General features: G+C 35.2%; 2 protein-coding genes across 3 annotated transcripts; both read left to right on the top strand.

The window, feature by feature from the left end:
- The first annotated feature begins 473 nt into the window (after positions 1-473).
- On the top strand, positions 474-7660 carry LOC102578151 (long chain acyl-CoA synthetase 4-like). The gene is made up of 19 exons (XM_006339635.2): positions 474-678; positions 1797-1860; positions 2014-2103; positions 2295-2351; positions 2559-2607; positions 2941-3017; positions 3140-3179; positions 3262-3356; positions 4032-4199; positions 4426-4536; positions 4615-4702; positions 5015-5081; positions 5801-5876; positions 6004-6121; positions 6237-6482; positions 6576-6715; positions 6873-7055; positions 7155-7274; positions 7417-7660. The coding sequence occupies exons 1-19, from the start codon at positions 533-535 to the stop codon at positions 7450-7452; spliced, it is 1971 nt and encodes a 656-aa protein (XP_006339697.1). The 5' UTR covers positions 474-532; the 3' UTR covers positions 7453-7660.
- A 517-nt stretch (positions 7661-8177) lies between these two features.
- LOC102605904 (DEAD-box ATP-dependent RNA helicase 31-like) lies at positions 8178-15632 on the top strand. 2 transcript variants are annotated; one of them, XM_006339634.2, is made up of 11 exons: positions 8178-8895; positions 8971-9591; positions 10226-10332; positions 10599-10654; positions 11823-12047; positions 12963-13169; positions 13242-13328; positions 13415-13510; positions 14253-14468; positions 14804-14986; positions 15143-15632. In XM_006339634.2, the coding sequence occupies exons 1-11, from the start codon at positions 8312-8314 to the stop codon at positions 15368-15370; spliced, it is 2610 nt and encodes an 869-aa protein (XP_006339696.1). In that variant the 5' UTR covers positions 8178-8311; the 3' UTR covers positions 15371-15632. The 2 variants fall into 2 exon arrangements, with proteins under 2 accessions (XP_006339696.1, XP_006339695.1); XM_006339633.2 differs by having other exon boundaries at positions 8178-9591.
- The last annotated feature ends 1258 nt before the right edge of the window (positions 15633-16890 follow it).

Genomic DNA, 16890 nt, shown 5'->3' with positions numbered 1-16890 from the left:
CAATTAGTACTACATAAATAATGATTAATTTTTTTTAAAAAAAATCCTCTAAATGAAAATTTTATTAGAGAAAACTTAAAAAAAAATCATCATAGATAATTTGAGACGAAGAGCAAAACAACATGTTATTTATCCAATAAAAGATCTTCTTTTAACTTTACGTAATTATTTTATTCAGTAATATAATCGTGCACCATAAATACATAGCTAATTTAATTAGAAGAATATTACTAGGAGACGTTATATTATTCTTTGTTTCTTTTTTTTCCCAATCCTTGAGACATGTCTTGTGATAAGTCCATTAATTACTTAACTAAAAACCGAAAGTCAAAAAAGCTTGTTGAGGGTTAGTTGTAAGTTGATGAAACCGACTACATCCCATTAATTGGCCACCAATAAATGGAAGCTTGCGTGCGTAATTTCTTATAACAATTAAATTGTTACTAATATAAATACCATCCTCAAATGAAGTAGAGTTTTAATTAATCAGAAGCTTAGCTTGTCGAGATTAAAAAAAAAATTGGAGGATCAAATGAAGTATGTAGTTGAAGTTGAGAAAGCTAAAGAAGGGAGATCAAATGGAAGGCCATCAAGAGGCCCTGTTTATCGTAATGTGTTAGCCAAAGATGGTTTCAGGCCTTTATCTCATTCCCTTCAAAGTTGCTGGGATATTTTCTGGTCAGTCCATTTACACCATGCACCCAAAAAAATATTTAGTTACTGCTGTGTTGTCGGAAATAACCTAAAATTTTCTTCTTCTTAAAAAAAAGTAGAAGCAAAAGCCTAAAATAATTTATTTTTCAAGATATACATGTTTACCATATATCTCTTAATTTATTTTGAGGTGAATTTTTCGTATGTAGTGATTTAATTTGTGGAATGATTTTTAAATTTATTTTGCTTGATTTTTTAATTATATTTAAATAATTATGTTAAAATTATCTCTATGTTTAATTTATTTTTTTATGTATAATATTGATTAAAATTTGAAAACATTTTAATTTTGAAAAAAATAAAAATATAATTTAAAATTTTATAATAGATATTTAAAATAATTTCTCTTTATAACATTATCTTAATATTAAAAGTGCATCGAAAGTACTTTATAAAAAATATTAGTCAAACACAATTTATTTATTAAAAATATTTTTCAAATAAATTAGCCCAAAAAATAAACTAACTTAAAAGAAATACTTATTTATTAAGAGAAACAATATTTAGCGTCAACATCAAACATGCTTGTACCAACTCCCAAAATGTATATGGGCTGCCAATATCCAAGTGATGAGGCCCATTGGGCCCCCATTTCCATGGATAACCGAGAAGTCGTAACGGCATGATTTTTTTCTCAGTTTCTCCTATTTACATGAAGTTGCCTCCTTTTTGTTTCCTCTTTATTCATTTTTTAACCAAATAAAATGAGTTGATTTTTATCTCAACTAGCAATTATTATCTCAAAAAGTCATTTTTATTATTAATTTAAAAAAAAATTCAATAAAAAAGTAATTTTATAAGATGATAACTTGTATTAGTATCATGTGAAGAATCAACTCTGGCAGAGTATATCTTCCTCCATTAATATTTGCACTTACCTCAATACACATCCCTGTTCAATGTTTTAGAGTTTAAATGGTCAAGTGATTATAAGTTAATCCTATAAGTATATACATACCTAATTAAACAGCATTATTGTTATTAGATGGGTTAATCCAGTACGTTTGCTTAATTAAACTTTATCTTCTAAGAGTTTCAATTTTTTTAATCTAAACTTTGCTTATTGGTATGGTGATGTGCAGTGAGTCTGTCAGAAAATTTCCAGATAACCGAATGTTAGGTGAGCGGGAAATGTCCCATGGTCAGGTATTTACATACATATTCATCTTTTTAGTATAAGATTTAGAATCATCCAGGGTTTACACATTTTTAGTGCAATTTCTCCATTTCTTTGAGCAAAATAATGCACATTTCCGTTTTCTTAAGCTCAGGTTTTTGAATTTTGTGTCTAATTTGTAGGCAGGTAAATACATTTGGTTAACTTATAGGGAGGTGTATGATCTAGTGTTAAAAGTTGGAGCTTCTATGCGTGTCTGCGGTGTTAAGCAAGTAAGTCTTTCATACTGTAAAATCAAGCAAATTTTTCTCTTGATGCTTTAGTAATCCAGTTTACGTTTCATATGTTTTAACAAGCTTAGGAAACATTCTTTGGAAGTTGTTAGATAAGAGATGCAGTTTTGTCAGAACTATGGATTGAATTCTGTTATCTAATGAGGTTTTATCTGATTGCTTATATACAGGGTGGAAAATGTGGTATATACGGGGCCAATTGCTCCAACTGGGTAATAAGCATGCAGGTATATAACTTCCCAATAAACTTAATTTCATTACACCATATATCTTTTAAGAATATAAATTGGATAACGACGTTGTCTCAACTAATCTCACAAACATTCTTTATGATCTTACGAAGATTTTTTTTTTTTTTTGATATTGTACATCAGCTTAGTATATGGTGTCCAATAAGCAAAGTAAGCAAAATGGCTTCTTTTTTTTTTGTGCAGGCCTGCAATGCTCATGGTCTTTATTGCGTCCCCTTATATGACACTCTAGGTAAGTGTGTCACCTCTCTCCTTCCCTTCCCAAAGCAAAACACAGCCAAAGAAGAACAGGAAATAGGACAATATATATATGTTAGCATGTAGAGTAATGTTTAATGTTTTTAGGACGTAGAATCACAGCTACAAGAAAAGTATATTACCAATGCTTCGCGACATTTTTGTCAGATTTGGTTTATTCGGCGGATCAGTCTAAACTACACATAAAAAAGTATTGAGTGAAATGCAAGAAGAGCATAATCATAGCTATAGGGTAATTAATATTTTCATTTGCTTTTCCAATATATAAATGTTCCAACTCATTATTGGAGCATTATTATGGATTCAGGTGCTGGTGCAGTAGAGTATATCATTTGCCATGCAGAAGTTTCTGTTGCTTTTGCGGAGGAAACTAAAATTTCTGAGGTAATAATGATCACACTACATCTTGAAACTTTACTTGAAATTTGATCCATTTCATTATAGTCTCCAATCTTTTTCTTCATATTATAGTCTAGTTCTTCAGCAACTGACTATTTCCATTTTAGGTGCTGAAAGCTTTTCCTAAAGCTGGAAAGTTCCTGAAAAGTAAGTAACTACTGTTTTAACTTCTTACTATTAGAGAAAAGATCCATTTTGAAGGTGCTAAGTTTGTCACTCCTTTATGTAGGTCTCATAAGCTTTGGTAAGGTCACACAGGAACAGAAAGACATGGCTGGAAATTTTGATCTGAAGTTATATTCTTGGGAAGATTTCCTGTTGCTGGTAGGTTACTTGGATTTGTTGTTACAGTCATGTCTTCCTCTTTTTTTCGACTATTGCAGAGAAAAATTCTTCACTTAATGGATTCTTATTGGATTTCTTATTGCCTCACTCTTATCATTCGCAATAACTTTTGGTGATTAAGTAGTATGTAAGTCACACAAGAGAAGTCTACTTAAACCAATTTCAACAGCTTTTCTGTGCTTTTTGTTCTAATTCACATTCGAACTATGACTTATTATTGTGAGAGCAGCATGTTCCAATGGGGTTTGTCATTTGTATGAACTTATAGCTGCAGTGTCATGCCTGTACCACATAGAAAAGGTAGGAAAATGCTCGAGATATTAACCCTAGATCAGTTTCAACATAAGCCTGAATCCAATTCCGTTTGACCATTTTTTTGGAACTGGCTCATCTTCTTATATTATATCTGGAAACAAATTATATCCAATGCATTTTTGCAATCCATAGTTTTATCTCATGACATGTCTTCAGATATATATAATCAACTTCTATTCCTCTTACGGTTATTGAACTTCTGCATATATATCAGTTGTCAACTAATAGAATGTTCCATATATACTATTATTGGAACTAACCTTGGGAAACTAATTTATGCGACTTATTTTCCTCTTCCATTTTCTGTAGTTTATATTAATATTCAGAACTAATCTGCAGGGAATGCAAGAGAAATTTGATCTTCCAGCTAAAAAGAAGACAGATATATGTACAATCATGTACACAAGTGGAACAACTGGTGACCCAAAGGGAGTCATGATTTCCAATGAGAGCATTCTATCCCTTATATCTGGAGTGAACCACCATATGGAGACCGTGGGCGAAGAGGTAAAATTGACTGCCCTTGTTCTGTCTTCCAGGACAGTAAAACGTTATGAAGGCCTTAATTAAGAATTTCTTTAGTGTGTCAATCATGATTTATGAATGTAGAAGTTTCATAAATATTTATATACTGTATTTACTGTTATGTTTCAGGTGGGTTTTTGTTATTCAACTTTTTTATATATATTTCATTTAGGTGTGTTCCATTTACTAATTCCTCTGTGGTATGCAGTTCACTGATAAGGATGTATATTTATCATACCTTCCTTTAGCGCACATATTTGATCGAGTCATTGAAGAATTATTCATCTCTAAAGGTGCCTCAGTTGGTTTTTGGCATAAGGTAAGTAAAGAAACATGATGTATTACTTTTGGTTCCAAATACTTGAAAATAATGATGCTTTATTGATGGAATCCTCAGGATGTTAAACAATTGATTGATGACATCAAAGAGCTAAAGCCAACTGTATTTTGTTCAGTTCCGCGTGTGCTGGACAGGATTTATTCAGGTGAAAGCTACAAGCTAACAGAGCTGCATGATGTTTTACATGTGCTTAATGTTCTCCATTCTGTTAAGATAGTTCTGGGATAAACAATACAGAAAGCAATGAGTATTGAGGTCCATGAATACATGTTTTTAACAGAAACATTTTCTTCAACTGCCATAGAACATTGCCCTTTTAATTGCTTCATGAAAGTCTCCTTTTTTCCTATCGCAAAGATGCTATCATCTTATAATCAATATTCCTAATGCGAGGTTCTTGCATTGTTTTGCACAATTTAACTAAGACTCGTAAACTGTTAACCATTTCCACTTTCAGGTTTGGTGGAGAAGATTTCATCTGCTGGTTTCCTTAAACACAAACTGTTTAATTTTACTTATAACTAGTAAGTGCCCATTTGATCTTGTTTCCAAGGGAAAAATAGAAGTCAATCGTTGAAATGTACTAATTCCTTCTGCACTATTTTCCTTATTATGGAACAAACAGAATGATACTCAAATGGTAGAAGCCTTTTATGTTGATGACCTTTCCAGTTTGCTGTCACTTTTTGAGTCCATGTCTGCGCATGTGGTTACTTAGCCATCTTATACTCATGGAGATCTTTGGGCTGTTAGGGAATCGTCATGCTTACGATCTTTACCATGATAAAAAGCTTTTTCGATTGTAGCAGATATACCTGTATAACTCATATAAATGCATAGGTGTTCACAGAAAGAGTTAAAAGCTTAAATATATGTAGACTGTAGAGACTCTTTGCTGTGTAAAATTGTCAATGTGCATAAATACATCTCTCAGATGAGTTATGACATATGTAAATTAGGATTGTTCAATGGATATGTCATGCTACATTGGAAATATTACTAAGATCTATTTCATTAGTTTAATGATCAAGGTTAACAGCAGTGGATGTAGTTCTGGATGTATGGTTCATTTTGACACAATTGATTTGGCCCACTCTGTAGGTGTGTTCAAAAATCCACTAAATAAGTACAGATAGTAGAGTTTGAACTCAATAAATCAAATGGGTTGTGATATACTTCTGAGCTTGGAACTCATGTGCTCAATTCTTGGATCCGCTTCTAACGCACAACACATTTCTTGCAGCAAATTGGGTAACATGAGTAAAGGGTATAGGCACTCAGAGGCAGCTCCTATTTTTGACAAAATAATTTTCAATAAGGTAGGAAGCAATTGCATCTTTCTTAACAGCTTCTTTTTTCATCCTTGTTTCTCCATCTTTTTGGTATCACAAACAACAGTGTTCCGAAGTGACTTGCTAATGCATTGTGAGATGATTACTGACTTAGGTGAAGGAGGGTTTAGGAGGAAACTTGCGTCTCATTCTATCGGGAGCAGCACCTCTCTCTTCCACTGTTGAAACTTATTTACGAGTTGTAACATGTGCTAATGTTCTTCAAGGATATGGTACTTATTATTACTTTTCAAACATTTTCTACTTACAAAAGATTTTCCTAAATTAAGTCATAATGCACTAGGCACTAGTTTTGAACCAACTCTAACTTCGCGGTATGTGCTTTAGGTTTAACGGAGACCTGTGCAGGCTCATTTGTTGCAAGACCAGATGAACTGGCAATGGTTGGCACTGTCGGTCCTCCTTTACCAATTATAGATGTGTGTCTAGAGTCTGTTCCTGAAATGGGGTACGACGCCTTTGGAGATACCCCTCGTGGAGAGATATGCATAAGAGGGAAGTGTTTATTCTCAGGATACTATAAGCGTGAAGACCTCACCAAGGAGGTGTTGGTTGATGGATGGTTCCACACAGGTGTGACTTGACAAATATATATCTGCGTTCTCAACCCAATGTCTTGGTTTGTGGATAGCTTGCCATTTTGCTTACTGTATAAACTTGCAACAGGTGATGTTGGTGAATGGCAGCCGGATGGGAGCATGAAAATTATTGACCGCAAGAAAAACATTTTCAAGCTCTCCCAAGGAGAATATGTTGCAGTTGAGAATCTGGAGGGAATTTATTCTCTTGCCTCTAGTGTGGATTCAGTATGTTTCTTTTATTTTACAGATATCTTGAATATTACACTTATCCCCCTTAAGTTGTGTTCCTTCTATACTTCAATATTAAATGACCAAGTCCACTCTAGATATAGTTGCAGCATCACATTTTATCTTGACAACTTTTTCTGTCCATTTGAAACAGATATGGATCTATGGTAGTAGCTATGAGTCATTTCTTGTTGCTGTCGTGAATCCCAATATGGAAGCTCTGCGTTCCTGGGCCAATGAGAATGGAATGACTGGGGATTTTGATACTATATGTGAGAACCCAAAGGCAAAAGTACATATCCTATCAGAACTAACCAATATTGCTAAGGAAAAAAAGGTCATCCCTTATCCTGTATCTACATATATACAGCAGAATTATATACTGAATGACTGTTTCATTGGTTTTGAATTATTGAATGTGTGATTCTGCTTACAGCTGAAAGGCTTTGAATTTATCAAAGCTGTGCACCTTGACCCTGTACCATTTGACATGGAGCGTGAACTTATAACCCCGACTCACAAGAAAAAGAGAGCCCAGTTTCTCAAATACTACCAGGTTTGCTAATCTGCTTCTCCCAAGTTAGATTTAGGGCATGCCCATATAGCGAAAAGTCAAGTGCTTTCTACAAGAATTTTTATTTCAAGTTGGAAGCCAGTCTCTTGTTTATTGCTGACACATAACTAACGTGAAATTGCAGAACAACATTGATACACTGTACAAAAACACAAGATAAACAGCCAGACACCTTGACTTCAAGTTCGAGCTGGAGAAAAGTAATATATGATGTCAAATTCTACATGCAGTTTTATCTCAGCTAATATTTATCAGTTGTAATTCATTGTTCATTGTACCTTATAAAACTCCAATTATGTATGGCTAGTTATGTTACTTGCTATTTCTTCACAATTGAAATTTGAATGTCTCAGACATCCTTTTATTCATTTTAATTCTTTTTCTTCCAAAGATCAAATCATCCATTAGATATTCGATGAGTTACCAGAATATCTAACCTAAACAAGTAATGATTTCTTGATTGTGAAATGTTAACTCTGGGCATGTAGTGGTCTAATTTGTTCCTAATTTCTTCGTAGTTGCATTTGTATTAAAGTAGCAGTTTAAAAATATGTCCAAAAGCCATTGAGAATCATAGTTCAGTAGAGTAAATCTGGATTCAGGCCGAGAAGTCTCATGTTGGGGGAGTAAAAAGGCAACTCCATACTCAGGGACTTGAACGCGAAACCTCTAGTCAAGGATAAATGAGTCCAAATCATTCGACACTATTGTGTAGAAAATGAAGAGTGCATGGACTATTAACGAAAAATAACGAAACTGTTGGGACCAAATTGAATATAACACCAAATGCCAAGTACTTATGACGGATATAATCTTGTTTTTCATATACAGTTTACCAAACGTCGTCGTAGTCTGACATACAAATATCTCCCTCCCACAAAATCTCAAACTTTTACCCTTAAACCCTCCGAAAGAGGGCAAATAGGGCTTAAACCCTAAAAACCCTATCCTCAATTCTTCTTCTTCTTTAAAAAAAAGAAGCCCTAATTTCTCCCTCCTTATATTTTTCACCATTTTCCATGCCGCTCAAGTTATTACCACAGCTTCGTTTCTTCAATTCTACATTCCCAGTTACCCATTTTCCCACCATGAAATGCAATTCAACTTTGAAGCCTAAAACAATACCAGTTTTTTCTAGAATGTTTCCACACAAGCTTAAGTATAGGTCAATTGGGTTTCCAATTTTAGCAGCTCAAGAACAAGAGCTTCGTAGGTTCTCGAGCCGTTCAGGGAGACCAAGACCCGGGTCGGGTGCTGACGTGCGAGTTTCGAAGAGCTTGATTGAAGATGAAGCTGAACTCAGTGATTGGGTGAGTGGGTTGAGGTCTGATTCTTCGTTTACGAAAACTCAGGTGTATAGTGAGAGTGATGATAATGAGGGTGACAGGGAAAGGAGTAGGGGTAAATTTGGTAATAGGCGTAATGGTGGAGAAGATAGAGGTGAAAAGAGAAGGAGAGATGATGATTTTAGTGGGCCTGGTAGGAGGGGTGGAGGCCCAATGCAGTCGAATTCGAGGAATGGGGGGAGGTTTGGAAGTGAATTGTCGGGTGGAAGAGGTGCGGGACGAGGTGGAATGCAGTCGAATTCAAGAAATGGAGGGAGGTTTGGAAGTGAATTGTCAGGTGGAAGAGGTGCGGGACGAGGTGGAATGCAGTCGAATTCAAGAAATGGAGGGAGGTTTGGAAATGAAAGGGGGAGTAGAAATGAGGGTGGAAGAGGTGATGGTGGTCGAGATCGAATGGGGTCCTCCTCAAGGGGAGGAAGGTTTGGAAGTGATATAAGGAGTGGAAGTGAGGGTAGAAGAAGTGGAGGCCAAGACCGTATGGAGTCATTTTCGAAGGGAGGAAGGTTTGGGAGTGATATGGGGAGAGAAAGTGAAGGTAGAAGAAGTGGAGGCCAGGATCGGATGGAGTCATTTCCAAGGAAGGGAGGGAGGTTTGGAAGTGAAATGGCAAGTTCCAGTGACAATAGGGGTAAAAGCAGGGTTGGTAGTGGATATGGTAGAGATATGGCAGCACAAGGTGGTAGTGGTAGGTTAGGGAGGAAAGAAGGGGCAGGTATGGGTCGAGGGAGTTCCATGCTGTTGGATGAAGATGATACCGATAATGAGGATGAGGAAGAGGAGAATGGTTATAAGGGGTTCCAAGATTTGATTGACAGCGAGGAAGAAAGTGAAGAATCTGATGAAGACAATGAGGTTGAGGATGAAAAAATGGTCTCTTTGGAAAAGGAGGACAGTCCAAGGACATCAAGTCCGAGCTCACATGGAAAAAGTGATTCCCACCTCACAGAAACCAGGTAATTTATAAACTCATGCCTCACTATGTATTACGCAGCATTCTAGTTAGAATCTTTTTGAATAGCTGTCTGGAGCTCTTACAAGCATGATGCTAAAATAATGAATAAATAATAGCACTACATATGATCCAGAGGTTGCTGAATCTTTTGCCAAAAAGCAATGGGGATTTGGATTGATGTTGTTATTCTGTACTTCTAAATTACTGAGTTAGGATTTAGATATGCGATAGTTGCTATTAGAGAATATGTTAAATGAAAATAGAAAGAGATAATTCGGGAAAATTTAGTGGATTAGCTATCACAAGTACTATGGTGCTTAATCACTGTATAGGAAAACATAAATGAAGGGGACTGATAAAGAAACATAGATGAAGGGGTTGAGCGCATGAATGATACTTCATCAATTAGTTGAAAGTGGATATTTTGCTTGACTCTACACAATCAGAGGGATTTTGCCCAAGAATATGGTAAATTTTCCAGGTAGATGGACTTCCTGTAGAACTTCTAATTATCAAGGCAGTTATAGTGAAATATTTGTGTTCATGCTCCAAGTAACCCGAAGGAAAATTTAATTCTTCTGTCAATATATATGTCTTTATTATATTAGATAATATTTGTATCCTTTTCCCTGCAGGTTTGATCAGTTTCCTCTCTCTCCCTCGTCTCTGAAAGGAGTTAAAGATGCTGGATACAAAACGATGACTGTAGTGCAGGAGGCAACCCTTCCCGTTATTCTGAAAGGTCAGCCTTTATATTTTGCAGAAGCTTGAAGCATAGTGAGTTGAGATGTCATTCATCAGATAGTATATAGAGGTTTTGATGGCTTTGTAAATGATAAGTCCAGTGGTGTTACTTCAACCAGTCTGAAACTACATGCAGAAATATAATATGTATTAGAGTGCTATCCCAGCCTTCTCTGTTGCAAGGATTTCTTATTTTCTTGTCTTATTCATTTATTGTATGTGTTATTGATGACAGTGCCTGTTGTAATCCATTGTATTTGGTAGGCAAGGACGTTCTGGCCAAGGCAAAGACTGGCACTGGGAAAACTGTAGCATTTTTGGTAAAACACTAAATCTTTTACATCAGAGAGTACCTGTTCATGTATGAATAAGAAAAAAATTGTCGCACGCAATCCCTCATATAACAAATAGATTTATACTCGTTAGTGTCACCTATTAATTGGTATTCCATTTTCTTATTAGTTTATAACTTTCTTAGTGACTTGTATAATCTAACACCCCTACATTCCAGATTTCTTGGAATAGGACTGATGTCAACACCATTATTTGAATTGAAGGATGAGTATCTTCAAGTTGTAATGTGACCAGTATGTGCATTCTTTTGGTTTGTCAAATGTGAATAGAAGTGCAAGCCACTATTCCCTGAAGTTTTTTAGAAAATAGACTTGCTCTACGTAAAGACAGGGCTTGAACCCCATAACTTTGTCCCCCCAAAACAAACAATAAAATCTCACTGGTTTAGTTTGTAACTTTTGGTGTTCCATTTCCTTTGAAGTTTTGAGTAAAACTTTTACATTTTTTTAATTTCATAGAAATTCATAAAGTTCCTTGTATATGCCATGAAACAACCAAGTTGTATACAGATGTGACTTCACTATTAAAAATTGTTTAACCAATTTTATCAAGTTAAATTATATTTAAACATGAAATTTCTTTGTTTAACAAAAAGGTAGTGATAGTCTGCTAATTTTGAGTGCCAACTTTTCTCTGGTTATATATGACGCGTTTCTCAATATGCTGGGGGATTATGGTTCTTTGGTAAAAGTATATGTTGTTTCATACTCTGCTTCACACTTCAGAAAAAAGCACTATGTATAACAAGAAATGGAAAAACTAGAGGGAAGCTAAAACATTTTAGTACACATAATACTTGAGGACAAAGTTCGTATCCATCTTGGGTCATGGGTTTTGCCTTTTTGATATTTTTTAACTTTAGATCTTAGGCATACTGTAGATAGCAACATTCAGTGATTATTAGATTTTCTGATAGTCAACTTGTCTCATTTATTCATAGCTGCCTTTTACGAGTTAGTTTCTTTCCTATTAAAATTACCAGAAAGCAGAGCTTCAACACCTATTTTGTGATTGAGTTATGGCTTTGAAATGGATTCTGTTAACCTAATCCTTTTTAGTTAATAAAATATCAGCTCTGTTAAATTAATCATGTTAAAGATTCTCCAAATAACCATTCTAATAATTTGTATTCAGCTTCCTTCAATTGAAGTTGTTGTAAAATCACCCCCCAACACCCGTGATCAAAAGAGGCCACCAGTTCTGGTGCTTGTGATATGCCCTACTCGGGAGCTTGCAACTCAAGCAGCTGCCGAGGCCAACACCTTGTTGAAATATCACCCTTCAATTGGGGTTCAAGTTGTTATAGGCGGAACACGGCTTGCACTTGAGCAGAAAAGGATGCAAGCAAATCCCTGTCAGGTAATTATTTCTTTGGGAATCCATTTCAAAAATAAAATAAAATATTTCTTTGAGAAGGGTAGCAGAAGTCATGCCAGATGTAGTAGTTATTACTTTATATTTATTAATTATAAAGTTACTGCTTTATAAATATTTATACATGGCTCTTGTGATAAATGAAGCAACAGCTAGCTGAGATGAAGAAATTCATTAAGATGAAAATTCTGAAACATTAGTATAATGTTTGGCGAGCTTAAGTTTTTGACGAATCGAAAAAGGGGGTTTCATTATGTTTAACTGTTGGATACGAGAATCTAGTACAACTACCATATATGTACAACAATACTGATATGCTTGTGTATTTGATGTAACATTGCAGGCATGGGGTTATTATAAGGGAAAATTAGGCCCTACATGATGAATATTGGAAGTGCTTCTCTTCTTTGATTCCTTATTGATCTCACAAAGCACCTTTGGTATATCAGTAGTCGCTGACCTTCTTAGCTTAGTCTTATTCATCTTTTGTATGCATCCTTCAGACTGAGTAAGGCATTTTTATTAATTTTTTATGGAAAAGGTGTCAGGCAAGTATTAGAGAAGATACCAGATGGCTGTGTGAAAGGCCAAATTTTTAACCATCTCAGTGCATCCCATCATTGAGAATAATTTATTTTTTTTGGTTAGTCATGATCACCGCTCTCCTTAGTCCTTTCAAGCGAGAATGGGTGTAGTTGCAAGCCAGGTTTAACTAATGATCAATTAATAACAGACTACAACGTTTTTGTTGCTTCTATGCTTTCAAAAACTGCTTTCTTTATGTTGCTCTATTTTGTCTTTAAATAATTGATACTGATTGACTTTTCACTTCCAAAAATAACTACTAATACCACTTATCAAAAAGGAATAATTACTAACGTTTTCCAATAAGCGACTCAGATACTTGTGGCGACACCTGGGAGACTCAGAGATCACGTAGAGAATACAGCAGGATTTGCTACTCGATTGATGGGTGTTAAAGTGTTGGTCCTTGATGAAGCCGATCATTTGTTGGATATGGGATTCCGTAAAGAAATTGAGAGAATCATCTCTGCTATTCCAAAACAGCGCCAAACACTTCTCTTTTCTGCAACAGTTCCACCGGAGGTACTTTCTTAATTACTCTCCTGGAGTAAGTAGTATAAAGAGATGGAAATGAATTTACCTCCAACTTTGCAGGTCCGTCAAATTTGTCATATTGCTTTGAAAAGAGACCATGAATTTATCAATACTGTCGAGGAAGGCAGTGAAGAGACACATGCACAAGTAGGTCTTGGTTATTTATTGGAGTTCCTAGGATTGATACCTTTGTTGGATCTGATTTGATTTCTAATACTTTGTGAATTCTTCAGGTTCAGCAGATGCATCTGGTTTCTCCTCTAGAATCACACTTTTCGCTTCTTTATGCTCTACTAAAAGAACACATTGCTGATGACGTTAACTATAAGGTACTATACTTGTAAATTAGGATATTCGTAGGCATTTTTTTTTCTGGGTTTCTTGAGGTGGGACAAGGAAAAGTAGGTCAACTTTGGTAGCCTGGAAAGTGTGACACTCTTGGTAAGTCACATTTATTATGCTGCTCTTCCGGTTCATGTTGTCAATCTGCTCTTTGAATCGCTAGGAACAGTAAGAGCCTGCTTGGATGGGCTCATGGCTTATAAGCATAAGTCATAAGTTAGAAATCCTAACTTATGGCTTATTTTTGTTATTTGACTCAAAAACAAGTGCTTACAAGCACTTCTGTTATCTTTATCTAACACTATTGTGTGGATCCTATTTCAATGGGAAAAAGCACTTAAAATAAGCCGATATAAACAGTCTCTAAGTCTCCCATAGCTTACTTGTCATATACTCCCTCCGTTTCAAAAAGATTGATCTGGTTTGACTTGGTACGAAGTTAAAGACATTAAAGAAGACTTTTGAATCTTGTGGTCCTAAATTAAAGTTATGTCAAATGTACAAAATTGCCCTTAATCTTGTGGTCTTAAACATGCCACGTGGAAAGCAAAAAGTAAAATGTTACCAAAAAAGGAAAGAGATCATTTTTTTGAAACTGACTAAAAAGGAAAGGAGATCATTCTTTGTGAAACGGAGGGAGTATCATTTATGCTATTTTTGAACTGGAAGTTCAAATAACAATCATTTGCAGAAGTCACCAACCACTTTGATTCTGATTCTCGAGTGCAGGTTCTTGTATTTTGCACAACTGCAATGGTAACAAAACTCGTTGCTGAGCTTCTTGGTGAACTTAACTTAAATGTCCGGGAGATTCATTCTCGTAAGCCACAAAGCTATAGAACAAGGGTTTCAGATGAATTTCGCCAGTCTACAGGTCTTATTCTAGTTTCTTCGGATGTTTCTGCTCGTGGAGTAGATTATCCAGATGTTACCTTAGTTGTACAGGTATGTATTGTCATTTTGGGATATATGTGATGTCATCTGCTCAATATTAATTGTCCTTAGTGCTGTCTATTGTTTAAATCTCTATACCAAGTCAAGGTTGATATGTGTTTTTGTAAACGTAAGTTTTGTCTAAACTCTCTCCCCTGTGACGAAATCAATCTTGTATTCTATCATGCAAAAGGTTAAGTCATGCATTTGTTCTAAAGTTGGGTTTCGTTGCTAGAGTTATTTAGTAGTTCATCTAGACAGATTTCTTATGGATATATAGTCTTCTCATCTGCTTGCTAATGGATATCATGTGTCTGTGGGCTTATGTCAACTCCTTTCTTTTGTAGATTGGAGTGCCAGCTGATAGACAGCAGTATATCCATCGTCTAGGTAGAACCGGACGGAAAGGAAAAGAAGGACAAGGCATTTTGTTGTTGGCTCCATGGGAGGAATTCTTCTTGTCTACAATTAAAGATTTGCCCGTATCAAAGGCGCCTGTACCTCTGCTTGATCCAGAGGCCAAGAAAAAGGTTGGTATTAACTTTGCATGAGCGATGTTTCTTTCTAGCTTGGCATAATCTGAAGCTCAAAGCTTAATGTGGAGAGTATTCTGTTCTTGAAGTTGTTTAATTCCTTGGTTTTCTAAATAATATTCTTTGGTAATAGCAACATATATGCTTGTGTAGGTGGAACGTGCGTTAGCCCATATAGATATGAAAACCAAAGAATCTGCATACCAGGCATGGCTTGGTTACTATAATTCCAACAGGGCTATCGGTAAGGACAAGTACAGACTTGTTGAACTTGCAAATGAGTTTAGTCGGACTATGGGGCTTGACAACCCTCCAGCAATTTCAAAGCTTGTTCTTGGGAAAATGGGATTGAAAAATATTCCTGGACTACGTTCCAAGTAAGTTGAGATAGTGTTGCAGCTTCTTCTCATATATATATGCATACGAAGTGTATATATACACAGCACAAGCCGTGCAATGCAACAATTGTTTTTCAGCTAAGTGCTGCTTTTACCCATTGTTTGTAATTTAGTTACTAGGGAGGATTCAAAGCCTTGACATAACATAAGTTGAGTTCCTTTTTTGCTAATAGGAAATTTGGCCTTTCCTCTTTCTAGTTGAATATTTTGTCTCTTCATTTATTAGTATGCGGGAATTACAAACACCCACAGTTCTCAGATATCAGCAATTTTTAATTGTAGTATACAACGCAAAATGGTGCTAAAATTTTATTATCATCTTTGGGAAATATTTTCAAATAGGCTCTAAAATAGTTAAAACACATTTACGGAAAAGGCCTACATATTTGTTCTGAATAGGAATGTCTAAATAACGCAATTAGTTTTTGATGTATAGAGGACAAATGAACACAAGCTTTTATTGGAAATAATAAACAGAATATAAGGAAATCTCATATATATCTAACTATTACGAAGTCTTGAGATGTAAATATACGTACTACGTAAAAATATTTTCAATACTCTAATATTGTAGTGTTGAGTGAACACCATATTAAATCTGGTATAATGAAATTTCAAAAATATCTGGTATAAGAAAATGTAGCAATTGAAAACCATAGTAATCTCCAAGAATGTATGACCATAAAATAAATCAACATGGATAAAAAAGAGCAAATTGCACTTTTTAAGGGATTATGCACTAATTTTGTGTTGTGATGGTAGATCACTTAGAAATTTCTGATGGATGAGCTTACCACAAGTCCTGGTGAATTACCAGAGGTTTAGTATAAATTGTGTTGCAACTACTTGCTTACAAAATTCTTGCGGTTCACCAGGAGTTAACGAGACTTTTTCGCTTCCAAATTTGATATCGAACATTCGGATACTAATTTCTACAATTTTTAACGGTTAGACTCAACTCAGACCTTCAAAAACAATTGATCCATTCTGTCTTCTTCAATAGTCAAACCCAACAATAGCGTTTGTTAACTACACTAATCCAAATCAATCACGAATAAGCACCAGGTCTTCAATATTTAGGAAGATGATATTGGACGAACTATAACGCCCACTGTAGCAGAGGTCTATAATTGCTTCTTTTAATTACATATTTACCAAAACATTTACTCTTAGGTACTTGTTAAAATATATAGTATTTACTTCTAATATTCAGTTGCTATGATTTAGGAAAAAAGTTGAGAAGGCAATGATTTGTTCTTCTACAATTCTAATTAAAAAGAAGTTAACTACTTACCTGCTACCTCAACCAACACAAGTACTATGTAACTCTGTCCACAAAACTTAGGACAGATTTTTACCATAGCTGGAGTTGAAACCCGGTATCTCATGGTCTATACCAGCTTCATTGACACCACGGGCGTGCTTTTTAGAAGCAATAATATGGCATGCTCCTCCTAACCGTTCCATAAATTATTATTTTTTTAAAAAAAAAAACAAACTCCC

This window comes from Solanum tuberosum, unplaced genomic scaffold, assembly GCF_000226075.1.
Source record: "Solanum tuberosum cultivar DM 1-3 516 R44 unplaced genomic scaffold, SolTub_3.0 scf00010, whole genome shotgun sequence".
NCBI lineage: Eukaryota > Viridiplantae > Streptophyta > Magnoliopsida > Solanales > Solanaceae > Solanum > Solanum tuberosum.
This window is presented reverse-complemented; position numbering and strand designations above follow the sequence as displayed.